Genomic DNA, 15,205 nt, shown 5'->3' with positions numbered 1-15,205 from the left:
CGTCTGGTAACAGCAAGATTACAGGAGTTCCAACTCCCAACTTGCCTCAAATTGCAGATGTATATGTAGGAAGGCAATATGTCTATCTAGTATCTTATTGAGAAAACACTCCTGCATAAGCTCCATTTATGAAAAGTTAACGGCTGCAGTTGAAGGGAGCAGGCGCATGAAACGTTTCAACCAAAAAATGAAATAAAAAATTGACTATGTCTCTTTAAGAATTTTCTCCAGGTACTGCTAACAGTCTCTCATTGTAAAAGAAAAACTATGATGATGCTAAGTATAATATAGTCAGTAGTCAGAACATAAAAACCATATCTTATATGGTTAAACACTAATTATGAGGCTACATTTATATACAAATTAACTTTTAAAAACCCAGCTTTTTTTGGTATCTATTTCATATACCATCCAGTTCACTTCTTTCTAGTGTACAATTTAATAACTTAGTTTTCTGCTTGGATGAAAATTGCCTTACCTTCTGACCACCTTACATGACTTTGATTGATTTGACTGGTAGGAGTCAAAAACTGGAACAGTTTAGCCCCAGAGTTCTTCTGCATCATGAGCTGCTGTACTAGTTTCATATTAGTAATTTTTTTTGTCAGTGTTGTTTCTATATCCATGACTATTTAATTCCTTAACCTTGTGTGTCTTAAAGGTTCACGTGTTGTAGGTTATTTGGAGTTCCATTGTTGTATGATGCAACAAAATAAAAGGAAGTTAACCTTTCAGTCAGAGCCAGAAATGCAGGGAGGTCAGTCAGCAGACCCTTCCCACCAGGTGTGTCAGCATTTTTTGCCACCTGCAAATTCAGATGTCTATCTCCTACTGCTCTCAGAGGGACTGAGAACCCCCAGGCTCCAAGCCCCAGGCAGGAGCTCCTTTGAGGGCAGGGAGACCCTCAATGTGCAGAGATAAGAGAAGGAAATAGTAGGGGGCCATCTGAAAGGGATGGGGGACAAGAAAAGTACAGCTCTGTTCCACCTTCTTTCTCCACTAAACGAGAGCCTGGGAATAAGGCTGGGAGCCTGGACAGACCACACTTTTCCTTTCCCCACAGGCGTACTCAAACGTGGCGGGTGCTGCACGGTCAGCTCTCGGACAAACCGAGACTCAGGGAGGTGGGAGAGGGAGAAGACGGCGACGACATAGATGTTGGGCGGTTAACTGAGTCTGCGGGGAAACCTGCAAGGACAAGGAAAAGACCATGTGACTCTGGTGGCAGAAGGGAAACAAGAAAATTCCATAGTTGGTCCAGTGAGGGTCTGTACATAGAAAAGGTGATATTAGCCAACACATGTGTAGTGCTGTGTGAAGGGACCATTTCAAGCGCTTCGGTATATTCACTGAATCTTTGCAAGTACCCCCTGAGGTAAACACCATTATGATCCCCATTTTACAGACAAGGAAACTGAGGTACAGAAAAGTTCAATAACTTGCCCAATGTCAGATGGTAGGTGGCACAGCCATGATCAAAATTCTCCCCAGTCCATGCTCTCTGCCCTGGGCTCTAGGCCCAAAGCTGCATGTACACTGCAGGAGCCCATGTTTTCACATATATGTAGGTGTATGATGTATGAGTGTTGATCTTATGTAGCTTCCTTCATATTTGAAGACAAGACAAGTAATGGTGGTACTTCTGGCACCAGATTCATCCCTTTGAAAAGCAAATTTCATCAGCTTGTTTTCAAGGGAGGAGGTCTTGATCCATCCTTCAGTCATGACCTTGGCCCCAGGAGTCAGGGTGAGACCTGGGCTGGGACATGTCTACAGAGTTAGGACAAAATCTGTAGCTGCTGGTAGGCAGGCACGGCTGTCACCTGCTTCTCACAGACCACAGGGACAAATATGACCGATTGATGAATGCTAACGACGTTCCTCTGGCATTGACTTTTGATTCAGATGGAAGCAAAAGTGTAGCTACTATAACTTTTGGAAATACATTTGTGTTTTTAGTTCTAAAGGGAAATAGCCACAGTATTCTGTATCCTCAAATTCTGACCCCTTTTTTCTTTGACTTTATCTGCCACAGTATTTTTGTTTTGAGAATATGTGAAAAATATTAGGGTGAAAAATGTAATCTGTGTGGTCATTTAGGAACCAGTACATCCCACGGGGCTTATGAGTTGCCCACCGTGGGCACAGTTCTAGGCACCCAGGAAGCAGATGCAAATAACACACACCATCTCCAGGCTCATGGAACTAGTCAGGGCTGTGAGATGATATGCAAATCAGCCAATACGATACTCGAGGTGATTGCAGGTAAGGATAGATATATTCAGGAAGAAAATAACAGACCTTTTGAGCCTTGCTTTTGCTCTGGCGCTCTTTGGAGTGTACTTTTTCTTCTAATAAACTGCTCTTTCGCTACTTTAAAGAAAAGGAAAAAAGAAAAGAACAGTGGTATTTGAGAGACAACTGAGAACTGGGCAGAATAATTCCCTACACACTGCATCCTGTTTAACGAGCATGTATTAAGTACCTAAAAAGAGTTAAGCATTTGAGATACGGAGAAAGAGTAAAACATACTATCTGTCCTCCGGAGCAGCAACAAGAGGTGGGGAAGCAAATTCCAAGGGGGTTGACTTGTGACCTGTCTTTGAGTTAACTTCCCGGGGATACCGTTGACATTAAAATGTTGATACTAAAACTATAACGTGGCTTAAATGCTGAGAGTGAAATACAGCCCCCAATGGCTTTGATTGTGAGCACAGTGATTGGACGTGTTTAGCACGCAGAGCTCTCTCCCTGGGCTAGAACCGTAAGCCTGTGTTTGCTCATTACACAACTCCTCTGGATGTGCTTCTCCCAGAGGCACTGAAGACATGTCCAGCTGATGTTGCATAAAACACAAGCTTGTGCGTTCAGCAAATATAACCCGCTGAGCAGAGTGCGCGTCACCCAGTCGCGGAGAGGGGAGCCGCCGCGCCTGCTGCCGTCAGGTGAACACAAGCCATGGACATTGAGAAGGTCAACTCCATGGACTTCGGGGAATTTGTGGATGTGTTTGGGAATGTCGTTGAGAGATGTCCTCTGATTGCTGCAGCTGTTTGGTCCCAGCGCCCATTCTCTGACTTGCAAGACTTAAAGCAGCACTTTTATGCCTTCATTGATGCTCTTCCTCAGTCAGGTAAGACTTCGGGATTAGACACTGAGAGTCTCCCCAGAGCGCTTTCAAATATTCTTGTCAAAAAACATTTCCCGACATTTTCGCCTCGTTGCTTATAATGGATATATTTATTTAGCTCTTTTGGTGGTAAGGTTCGCTAAGTTTTCTCAGATGCAAGCACTGGCAAGGTGTTAAGCCAAAAGTAAAACGAAAGAATGGATATTGACTCGGGTAATGGGGCTGTTAAATATTAAAGCTGTGAGGTCACAAGGGCCTCAGGGGGGGGTGCAGAGGCCAAAGTTCAGGCCGACGGCCCACCCTCGCTCAGCTGAGCTGCGCACTTTGGGAATGTCCTATATGCAGGAGAGGAAACAACTCAGTATCAGACTATCTCAGGAGCCCAGGGGAAAGAGCAAAGGGCTGACATTTTGACCAGACAAGGGCAGTTTGGACCAGCTTGATGAAGAAAGTAAACTCATTCAGATCAGCTTGAGGGTGGGGAGTGGGGTGAGAGGGAAAAGACTAAAATCTGAATGAATTCCTCTGGAGAAAGGGAAAGACACTGTGGATCTCCTCTGGGTAGAGAGAGAAAAGGAGGCACTTCTGGGTGAGGGGCGGGAAGAGGCAGAGGTGAAGATTTAGGCAAACCTCAAGTGATGCCGAATGCCACACAGCTGCCCCGGGATTCAGAGGCCGAGGGTTAGCAGTGGAGGCTGTCCTCATCCTCTTCAGTGAAGCCTGCCCGGAGCTGAAGGGACGCAGGCGGGGTAAGGCCCTCCACAGGGCCCTGGGGCGGGGGGCACGGGGGGAGTGGAGCTGCTGCTCTTCTCTCTTCCCTAGCACACAGGGTGTAGCCTACCAGTCCCCGACTTTCACTGGTGGCTTCCCATTGTCAGGTGACTGTCTCCCAAGTAAGGACCTCGTTTTCATTCATTTTAGGCACATCCAGGAAGCATGGAGGGTAGTGTTATAAAGTCAAACGGATAGAAATGGTGGGGCCGTGTAGACATTCCCCCACTTCTCAGGGCCTCTGCAAAGCTGCACCTCGCTGCCCACCCCCTGCCCCACTGGGCTCAGGCATGGCGGGGAGCTGACCACACTGGAGCCTTCTGGCTGATGACTCAGGAACAATCAGTCCACCTTGCTGAGTCAAGTGACTCCAACTTGTCAGCCCAAAGCCTGCAGAGCAAGAGGCCATAGGAGCCCACAGTCAAAATGTCTGGCCGGAAAACGGATGATGCCAAATCAAAGTCTTCTAAGCCAGAGGGGAAATGACGTTTAAAGGGTGTGAATGCCTTATGAATGACATTTTTGTTCTATCAGGAAAAATAAGGAGGAACATCCTGTGATCAGTCTCAATACCCAAAGGGGTGGTGGGGCTGGGTAACAAATGTATTGAGAGAGAAAGCTATGATGTCATCAATAATTTAAATCTAGGATTCATTAGTTTATACAGTTAATGAACATTTATTGGGATTTACTTTATACCAGGAGCTTAGATAATAAAATTTTTCCTATTTCTGTCTTTTCCACAAGCAGTCACCCCGACCAGTTTGACCAGAAGCTCTGGTTAAGGTTAGTTAAGGTCTAGTTAAGAGACCTGTCTGCTGGTGGAGCCTACTTCTCAGCCCGGTGCTGGTGTCCACACTTGTCTTAGGCAGCTGGGAGCAGAGCTCCAGTGCTGTCTGGGTAGATGCCCTGTAACTAATCACCTTGATTACATCAGGTAGGTGATGTCAGCAAAGTAGTAATAACAACAATAGCTAAAATGTATTCAACCCTTACTAGCACTGTGTTGCAGGCACTTCTCCAAACACTTTGCATTTGTTAACTCATGGAATCCTCATACTAATCTTATAAAACAATCATTATGATAATCATTATTACCCCCAATTTTCAGATGAGAAAACTGAAGCACAGAGAGCTTAAGTAACTTGATCAAGGACACACAGCTAGAAAGTGGCAGAACTGGGATTCAAATCCTGATAAGTCAACCCAACAGCTTTTGAAGGATTTCCCAGAGAATCAGAAACAAAATCTATAAACAGTTTCTAGAGGTTTGATTTATCCAGTCACTAATTTATTCAATTAATATTAACGCTTGATGTCCCAGATCCCATTTTGGTTCCTTAAATAATCAAATAAAATGGGATTTACTGCATAGTCTAGCTTTACTCCTTGAATAGTAGGGAACAAACTGGGTGTAATAGTCTTTGTATCCTAAAACTAAAAGGGACTTTTAAAGAGATGTGCAGGATATGGTAACCTACCTGATCAAAATTTGTTTTAAATGATGTAAGAAAACTACCATCAACAGGAAACTGAAAATCCCATTTTTTTACGGTAAACCAAGGTTGACAATCCATTTAGGTTATGCTATGATGGTGATTAGCCAGTAGGTGGCAGTCCAGGACTAATATTCAGGTCCATCACTATTCTGCAAAGTACCCTTTCGGGTGGATCAGTTCCTGTTTCCCAGAAGGGAATGTCAATAGGAAAAGAGAAGAAGTCCGTACACACACACACACACACACACACACACACACACACACACACACGCGCGCGCGCGCACGGACGCACGCACACAGCCAATGGTGAACCAGTTCAGTACTGATTTGTGTTAAATACCAAAGAACAATAAAACTGTCAGAATAGAGTTAATTGTGCATCTCTTTGTGGCATTTTGGAATTGCAATAATGCCATAATTCATTATTTATTACTTATTGCAAAACATAGTCATTGGATTAATGAAGGAGTTAGATACTAATAAATCCCTTGTATGCAGGCTATAAGGTATTTAGATGAGGCTATTAAAATATATTCCATCAAAAAATATATAACACTCCTTCCTGAGAGTGATGTGTTGGTCGATAAATACTTACTGAGTGCCCACAATGGCCCAGGAATTGTCCCAGGCTGTGGGGACAGAGCAATGACCAAGACATGTCCCTGCCTTCGGTGACTTTATACTGTAGCGAAGAGAGACAGGATTAACATAAAAATATAATTTTAGATTCTAGGAACTATTAAAAGAAAATATGTAATATTGTTGGAAATATGTGATAAAAGAGGTCTTCCTCCGGAAGTGACATTTGAGTTTAAAACCTAAAGATGAGAAGAAAGCAGCCAAAGATCTAGGAGGCCACTCTAAGAAAAGGAACGTGAGACCTTTGACATTTTGGGGGCACAGAAAGACCAAGGTGGCTGGAGAGTAGTGACGAGTGCAGGGATATGAGGAGAGAGGTCAGGTGAGGGGCTGCCGCAGTAGTAACTAACAGGAGAGGTGTCGGTTATCTGGATTGGGGTTGGAGCAGGAGGGATGGAGAGACGTGGCTGGGTTTTTGGAATAGATTTTAGAGTCTGAGCCAACCGATTTTGGGGATGGGTTTGTTGGGGGAGGCAGGCCAGAAACTAAGGGAAATGAAGGATAACTCCTAAGTGTTTAGTTTGAGCAACTGGGTGTGCAGTGGCTCTGCTTTCTATCCTGAGGAAGACTTTAGAATTGAGAGGACAGGATGAAGAATGGGACTTTGTTCATCTCAGATGCCTGCTAATCACCCAGACAAAAACACTGTGTGTTCAGGTGGACCATGACAAAGGAACTCCGTGGAAAGCTGTGGGCTACACTAGATCTGGGTGTCATCAAAGAGTTGATGGCATTCAAAGCCATAGAACTAGATGAGAACACGTAGGGCATCAGTGTAAACACAGAAGGGAGCAGATGTGAGTACTGAGCTCTGGGTACCTCAGCGTTAGTGACCTGGCAGAGCAAGAATCAGCGGTGAAAATAGGTAAGGCATGCTGTTCTTTCAAGAATGCGAGAGGGCCACCCATGTGACATGCTCCCAACAGGTGAAGAGAGAAGAGGACGGCACTGGTTACGGGCTTGGGCAAGATGTCCATCTGCGACCCTGATGGGTGCAGACTGGTTGGTGGGTGGGGCTGAAAGCTTGGCAGAGTGAACTGGAAATGGGAGGGCGGGAAGTGCAGATACTATGCAGACAGCTCCTTTGAGTTGCTGTAAGGAGGATTAGAGACATGTGGAGAACCTAGAGGACATCGGGGACTCAAGGGAGGGATTTAATTTTGTTTATGGGACGAGGTATGTTTGTGTGTTGACGATAAAGCAGTGGGTTGTAGGAGAGAAACATGTTTGAAATTGCAGCCTTTGAGAGGGAAAGAGGGGCTGGCTTCTAGCACACCAGTAGAGAGGTTGGTCTTCAACAGAAAAGACAGACGATGCATTGTACCAGGAGGGAGCACACACCAGTCGGCACAGATGGAGGGCCACTGGTGGACTGGACGGGGGTTCGAAGCCAATTGCCTGCTCTACGGTGGTCACCATTGCCTTCCCTGTTCTTTTCCTATTGGAACAAGGAGAGTCAGCTCTGTGCCAGGAATTCTCCTAGGAATAAAAATTCATGACTTGTGGCTGGCTGCAACAATCAATACACATCCACATCTCTAACTATGATATGCCTGTGGCATAGGCAGTAAGTCTAAGATTTTAGGAAAGATTGAAGAGCAAGCAGCATTGAAATGGCCCTGCGAATCATGGGACATTCCACCGACCTGGCTAGCTACCACTTGGGCCTTCCAGGCGGGAGGCCCCTCAGTACAGAGGCAGGGAGGTGGGAAGGACCCCCCCCCCCCCGAGGTTTAAGGCCAGCTTTGAGAGTGCTTACAGCATTGGAGGGGTAACTGGACTCTGCTGAAGGTGGGGGCGGGGAGGGAGAGCTGGGACAGGCCATCCTGGGCAGTACTCAAGGACTCAGTGGTTTGGGGCAATAACGATGGAGGATGAGGCTGGACAGGGTCAGGTCCTGTTTCTTGGGACCTACCATCCCCTATCTGACTCCCAGCACCTTTTTATCTGCAGCTGAGGTGTCTGTGTGTGTAAATTCCAGTTCCTCTTTTTTTGTCTCTTTTCTTCTTCCCTTTGCTCTGCCCCTTTTCTCGGCCTCCTTTCTCTCCTCCCTGCAAATGGTGGAAAACACATCTCAATCCTAGGCAAACATTAACCCCAAGCGATGTTTTCAAGAGAGGAGACAAACCCAGGGGAGTGAGAAGAGAGGTGTAAGGGCTAGAAGGAAAGCGGCAGGTAGGGCATGCCTGGGAGGACAAGGGGATTCCCCTAGGGGGTGGTAAGGAGATAGACCCAGCCCTCACACTGGGGCTCCCACTGATAAATAGTGTCCCTAGGCTCGAGCTGGGTCTCTACAGAGTAAGAAATGGGGGGAAGGGAAGCCAAGAGACATGCGGTCCTGTGAGAAGTCCGGGGCTCAGCCACCCCTCCTAGAGCCTGCTTTGAAAATCTGAATATACAAGCAGGGGGCGTTGGGTTTGGTCCTGGCAGGTGGGGACCTGCTGAGCTGCCCAGGACTCGCAGTTCCCTCCACCCCAGCCAGCCAGGTCACGTGCAGGTCCCAGGGCTGTGTGTGTGTGTTTGCAGTGGGTCAAGCGGCCACATGGCACAGCTAGCCCAGGCCCAGGGCTGGGATCTCCTAGGTAGGGAATCTAACACCTATGTTTTCGCACCACTGGGACAGGGCTGGCCGCAGGAATCAGGTAATAACCACCTCATGTTTGCAGGGCCCAAGGGACAGGGTCCAAGAGAGGGGTTCTAAAACAGTGGTTGTATAGAGGTGGAATCACTGGTGACATGAGTTTCGTTTTAAACTCCCCTTAACCTTGCAGAGGCAACCAGTGCTCAGGAGACGCCTATGATTTGGAGTCCAGGGGCCAGGCCAGATCAGCTACTGGCTTAGTGACCTTGGGCAGGTCACTTAACCCTTTCTGAGCTTCCATGAAATTTTCTCTTAAATGCAGGTGTTCCCCCCAGTTCTTCTCATCTCTCAGGACGCTGGTCCATGAGTTAGATGGTGCACTCCCAATCATCCTTTAATTGGGCAGAGGCGATAAGGTTTGAGTAAGGGGAGGTTTACAGCACAACGAAAGGGTCTTAAAATGATCCCTTTCCCAAGAGAGCCCCCACCTATTCCCAGGGACAAAGTCAGATGCTTCCAGCTGTGCCTCAGTCAGTTACACTGAGCTGACTGAGAACAGTGTGGCTGTGTATTGAACGTTTGCTCACTTTAGGTGCTGTGTTTTAGGCAAGTGAGTCATCTCTAATCCTCACAACTACTCAGCAAGTTCAGGTGTCTTTATCCTCATTAGACAGATGACAGCTCCCTCTCACCACATCTAAAATCTCCCTGAGTCCTGAGTATTCCAATTCACTCTCTAGAGAGCTAAAGGGAAGGACTGGCCAGGGCTCAGGGAAAGCCCTGGATTAGGATTTCAAATCCCAGGAATCACACCAGGGGTTTTAAATTTAGGCCTAGGGGATTATGAGAAGCTATTTTCAAAAACCGAAAAAACTTATTCCCCATGGTCTCTTTGGGATCCATGGGCAGAGATGGGGAATGAGCCTCAGACAGAGTGGGTGGTGAGTGGGTGCTATTTTCCTAAAAGGAGGAAAGCCACTTTCATTCAAAGGGCTGTGGAATTCTGGCTGGAAATTTGCAGTTAATCATCTGCAGGGCTCTTTGGACACCTGATTCCAGAAGGGTCACAAAATCCTGGGCATTTATTTGCCAAGCCCCATGGATGTCCCTATGGACCTTCCCTGCCCTTCTCATTTGGAACTGAACGAACCCCATTCCGTGGCCTTTGCAGGAAGTCCCCAGGCCCTTGAGTCCGGCCCTCTGCGACATCAAAGCCCCCCTGAGAGCAAAGGACTTTGAAAAGATACGAAATGCTCGGGCTCCTTATCGCGTACCTGCTCCCTCCCCAGCAAGCCATAAATTCCGAGTCTCTTGTGCCTCTCCCCTTGGCTCTTCTTGCCCCCAGGTCTCAAAGGACAAACTTGTCACTTCCCGCCCCGCCCCTGGATTCTGGCTGAGGCCGAAAGAAGCGGGGACGGAGGGGCGCAAGGTTCGGGAACATATTTGAGGGGCGGGTGCAGTGTGCGCCCTGCACCTCCTGGACACTCCTCGTTGACCCTCATCACCTCCTGGGGACCTCGCTTCCCTCCCGAAGCCTCTTCGGGTCAGGGCATGCGGGAGCCCTGTGCTCCCTGTCCGCCGCGCGGTAACGCTCTCCGCCGCTTGTCTGTGCTTCTCTGCAGGCCAAGAGGGCATCCTGCGCTGCCACCCGGACCTGGCGGGCCGCGAGTTGCAGCTGGGCACGCTCACCGCCGAGTCGCAGCGGGAGCAGAGCGGCGCGGGCCTCACGAGCCTGGGCGCCGACGAGCGGCTCCGGCTGGCGGAGCTCAACGCTCAGTACCGCGCGCGCTTCGGCTTCCCCTTCGTGCTGGCCGCGCGCCTCAGCGACCGGGCGGCCGTACCGCGCGAGCTGGCGCGCCGGCTGCACTGCCCGCGGGCGCAGGAGCTGCGCACCGCCCTGGGCGAGGTGAAGAAGATCGCCCGCCTGCGGCTCGCCGACCTCCTCGGCATTGACCCCGCCCGACTTTAGCGGCCGCGCGCGCGCGGGATCCGGGACGCACGTCGGGACGCGCGGGGACCGCGACCCTGCCGTGTGCGCTCTGGGCGGGAGGCTGACGCAGGCCGGGGCCGGCGTCCGCACGCGCGCACAAAGGAAGGGGACAATTGAGGCAATCATACAAATAATGAGCCACCGTGACTCCTCCACCACCACCACCACACACACGCGCGCGCGCTTTGCCAAAATATCTATCTAGTTTCGTGCTGTGCCCCGATTCTTCCAGCTCACTGCTTGGATTCTTCACTCCCTTTGCGGCCCGTTGACACCGTCAGCCTTTGTGGATTCCAAAGCGCTTATCCAGCTTTGGCTCCCCACCCTCGACAGCTGAGCCGGAGCTACCCAGCAAAACGGATGGAAAAGGAATCTTTTATTCCACAGCGGTTTGTCTGTTTGTTTTTTCTTCTCCCACCTCATTTGCTGCACCGACATTTACATGTGAGCAGAAGCGGCTTTCTCACTCAGAGGCACTTACAGGAGGAGCCTAAGCAAGGAAAGCAAGCGCTGGGCTTGGCCTGCGGCGCCGGGGACGCAGCCTGTGGGGATGGTGGGCAGGAGAGAGTCCTGCGATGGGACACCGTGGGGCAGGCGGTGTGACTACTACGGTCGCTCTGAAGAAAGGGGTGGGAGTAGGGACGTCTCCAAGCTGGATTGGCGGCCTCCTGTCTCTCTCGGAGGTGGGCCCAGGACAGTTGGCTCCTCAGAACTTCAGACTACCCAGGAAACCCATCGGTCATTAAAGAAATAAAAATATAATAATAATTATAGTAATTAATAATAATCTGAGCACTGCTGGAAATTGTGGGCCCTGGGATCAAGGCGAGACCCCATACCGCTGATAAAGCAGGTAGTGGAGGAAAATCAGTACTCATAAAAATCTTTGTGGCCAGAGTAGAATGGCTCTGGGGACCCTATCAACCCTCCCGAGCCCCAGCCAACTGGGCAGCTCCTTACACTGGCCTCCAGAATGTCCACTCCTGCAGGAGGAGCTCACCACACTCTCTCTCAGCCACACACACCGGAAAGTCTAACAGACCCCAACAAATGCTTCTTAGGCTTCTGTTGGCAGAGGAGAAACAAGCCGTGTGCATCCCCCTGAACACAGCCAGGGTAAGAAGTGAAGGCAGGGTTGGCCCTTCCCAGGAAGACAAGAACTTCCATTAGTGACCATCCTGTCTGACTTAGCAGCAGCAACAGCAACAAAATAACCTTTTTTCCATAAAAAGTGATGTGGCCACACTCTTGTTGGGGGTTGCACTCAACAGAAAGAAGCAGCTTGGGAAGCACCGGGAATTTTAATGGGGGAACCTCATCTTACAGGTGTTCCCTGTAAGTGGTAAGGGTGGGGGCCAGAAACTGTTGAGATGAGTAGGAGGGAAGTGAGCTGTGGCCACCAGTGTCTTCGAGACTGGGCCTGTGTCAGACGCCTTCTTCTTTGGGTGAAGGAAGGCAGGTGCAAGCCACAGAGGGAACTGGATGGCTCCATTTCTGTGCTCTAGGACCCGGAGGCAATGGTGGAACCCTTGGGCCTAGGGCTAGATGCCTGTCTCTCTCCGGCCTGGGTAACCTGGGGGCTTTCCTGACACACACAGGAAACCTGCTGCTTGGCTAAGAGGGTTTTCTGTCCCGGAAGTGCCACAGGCTGAGCCTGACGCTCAGAATAATGCACTAGATTTAAGTCACCTTGTCCAACCCTGGCTGAGTCCAACTCTTAGATAGATGGACCCCCAAATGCAGAGTCTGGGCCCTTTCTGTAAATGTGTTCACCCTAAGACAGGCAGGCCTCCCCAGGGCTGAGATTCCCAGCAGTGTTTTTAGAAGGAGGGTAGATGTCATCTGGACCTCTCAGGCACAACCGCGGTGTCTCCAATTTCACAGTTACATTTCAACGTTTCAAAGCTTGTCGGGTAAATTGTTTATTTCTGCATGAGCGGGTATAGGTGGGGGAAGTCGCTGGATCGCCCCCTTCAAAGGAGCTGGACGGTGAATGAGGAGGAAGAACTGGCAGTGCCTCTTTCAAAGACGCCAGAGCCCTTGCAGCCGAGAGGGCAGGCGCGGGACACGGGACTGGGTGCCCGGCTGGGCAGGGCCCTGGACAAAGACACTGGTGGCTCCTGCTTTCTTCTCCAGTGGGAGCAGAGGCGAGGCTGTTCCTCGCGCGGACGGGTCACCTGTGGCTGCCGAGGTCTAGCAGGGCAGTTTTCTACGGCCACATTTTGGCTCAAACGATGACACACCCTGGGCTTCTGCTGGCCACGGCCTGGCGGAGACGTTTTCTGATTTCCGCGCTCTGGTGCGCAGGATGCGGGAGACAAACCCGGACAGCAGGGACCGCGGCCGTGGGCTCGGACCTCCGCGTGAGCACCAGCCGCCGCCGCGGGGAGGCCAGAGTGCGCCCAGCGAGTGTCCAGGACGCTGACGTGGTTGGTGCAGACGCCAGGGTGAATGAGAATATTTTACTTACAAATTCGTTTAAAAAAAAAAAAAGCACGATGGAAACGCTAAGAAGAGCTGGAGGCCCAGGAACTGATTTCACTTTCCAGGACCCTTCAAGCCCTCCATGCACACTCCCTTCTGGGGGACGGGGGGGGGGGGGGGGGGGTGCTGCTCTGCCGATTTTCACTTCCCATTAAAATGTGCAAGCCCAGGCCGGCGCGTGCTCCGAGTGAAAGGACCAGACAGCTGTCCCGCTAGGAATTCTCGGGCCCAGCTGAGCTTGGCTTTCATCTAGTAACCGGAAGCCTGAAAGGGGGCCTGCTTTTATTTCCTCAGAGAGGGAGGCTTTGGGGGCTGTACGTCCAAAAGCTGTCCCGGGACACTAATATGGGAAGAAGGGCGAAGGGAAGACAACACAATTTCTTTGCATAACCATTACTCGTTTTTAAATTTGACACATTTCCAGAGAACAACCGCAGGATATCAGATTTGGTTTAAAAAATAAAAAGCGTTTTTCAGAAATCATTTACTGAGGGACAAAAGCAAATAGATACCTTCTCTGGCAATTGGGAAAAAATCTGGGGTAGAATTTAAGGAAAACTCACCATCTAATAAACAAATAAACCGCAGTTAGCAGGTGCCTGTGAAAGGGAGAAATACATAGGACATGGAAAGTAGTCAGAATTGTTCCAACAGCAAACCTGATTGTTCTGGTTCTATTTGGGTTGGGTGGGGGGAGTGGGGAGCTGGCATTCCGGAGGAGTCATGCCTGTTAGTTTCCTGTTGGGGAGGCAGTGTTTCCAGGGTGGCACCAGCAGCCTTAATAATGATTAACGTGTGCACAGAATATTATGGATTACAAAGAATGTACCTATAGCAGCTCATTTAATTTTAGTGACTGGAATAGCTAGCTGTACGACCTTGGGAAAGTCACCTAACCTCTCTGGGCCTCAGATTTCTCCTTTGTAAAATGGAAGGGCTACATAGATGCTAAGTCCCCTGTCTCTTCTCTAGGGAGAGTAGCTTTCTGATGGGCGCAGTGACTCAGGCAAAACCGAGCCTTTATTTGAGCCCCTCCTGCAGCACATAAAGCCTCCTGTGTAGGGCTTCTGAGGAACATATTTTCATATGATAAGCAAAGGTCATTGTAGGCATGAGACGTTGGCGAGTGAACAAACGGTAACTGAAGACCCTTCGTGTCAAAGCCACTTGATGACATTTAGCTGTTGCTGGCCCGAGAGTCTGGTTCCCTCAGCATCAAGGGTGCAACCCCAAGTCCCTCCCTCTGGGGCTTTAAACCATCCATCACACAGAATTAGAGTGTGTTATTCAAGACACACGGAGTCCACAGACTAATTTCAGTTAAAAGGAAGAAGAATATGGGCAACCCCACCATTGACTTGCATAACTTTCATTCACCAATGAGCAAAACCAGATTTCTGCACCCAAATACCACCCCCTCTCCTGAGGCTCTTTATTTTCCTAGATCTCCTGGCATTTAGAATATATTTTGGATAGAAGAGCAGGAAAAAATGTATTCCTTGCCGTTGGACCAGAAGGCTTGGTAGGGCCTCCTTGGGAGGAGTAAGGCAGCTATTTCCCCGCTTTCGGGCACTCTGGTCCCTGAGTTCCACCAATGACCCCGCAAATTCAGGAATTTTTCCTCAGGTAGAGAGGACCGACACTCAGTTTGCTTGGGGAAAACATTCTTGACTCTGCTGGGCAGAGACACATCTGCTCCTGTGAATGGAGCCTGGGCAGCTGCGGGCAGCTGCAGCCCCTCCGTGCTTTTCAGGATGAACACACTGGGCTCCACGTGGCCCGATGGGGCTGAGCAGGTGATGGACTGGGGGGGAGGGGTAGGCCCCACAGAGAGGACACTGTGATCTTTCCTTCCCAGCGAGGTTAGCTGAGTGAGCTGTGGCAGGCCAGGGTGGGGTTGTTGGGGTCAAACCAGGAATTATGGAGCCTTCCTTTGTGTGGGAAGGGGGGTTGCTGATTGAATGCAATGGCTGAGAAACTCCCTACTCCAGTGAAGAAATGACTCCACAGCAATGCAGATTGCCGAGCTGAACATGTTATTAGACAACATTTTCTTCCTTCTTACTCTTCCTTAACTATCCTGGGAACTCAGGGCAATGCAGGGTGAGAGG

At 49.6% G+C, this 15,205-nt stretch overlaps 1 protein-coding gene across 1 annotated transcript; it reads left to right on the top strand.

Annotated features, from left to right (window-relative positions):
• The first annotated feature begins 2,901 nt into the window (after positions 1-2,901).
• On the top strand, positions 2,902-11,516 carry URAD (ureidoimidazoline (2-oxo-4-hydroxy-4-carboxy-5-) decarboxylase). The gene is made up of 2 exons (XM_033103891.1): positions 2,902-3,133; positions 10,243-11,516. The coding sequence occupies exons 1-2, from the start codon at positions 2,959-2,961 to the stop codon at positions 10,587-10,589; spliced, it is 522 nt and encodes a 173-aa protein (XP_032959782.1). The 5' UTR covers positions 2,902-2,958; the 3' UTR covers positions 10,590-11,516.
• The last annotated feature ends 3,689 nt before the right edge of the window (positions 11,517-15,205 follow it).

This window comes from Rhinolophus ferrumequinum, chromosome 4 (genome assembly GCF_004115265.2).
Source record: "Rhinolophus ferrumequinum isolate MPI-CBG mRhiFer1 chromosome 4, mRhiFer1_v1.p, whole genome shotgun sequence".
Taxonomy (NCBI): domain Eukaryota; kingdom Metazoa; phylum Chordata; class Mammalia; order Chiroptera; family Rhinolophidae; genus Rhinolophus; species Rhinolophus ferrumequinum.
The sequence above is the reverse complement of the archived record's forward strand: the minus strand, read 5'-3'. Positions and strand labels throughout refer to the sequence as shown.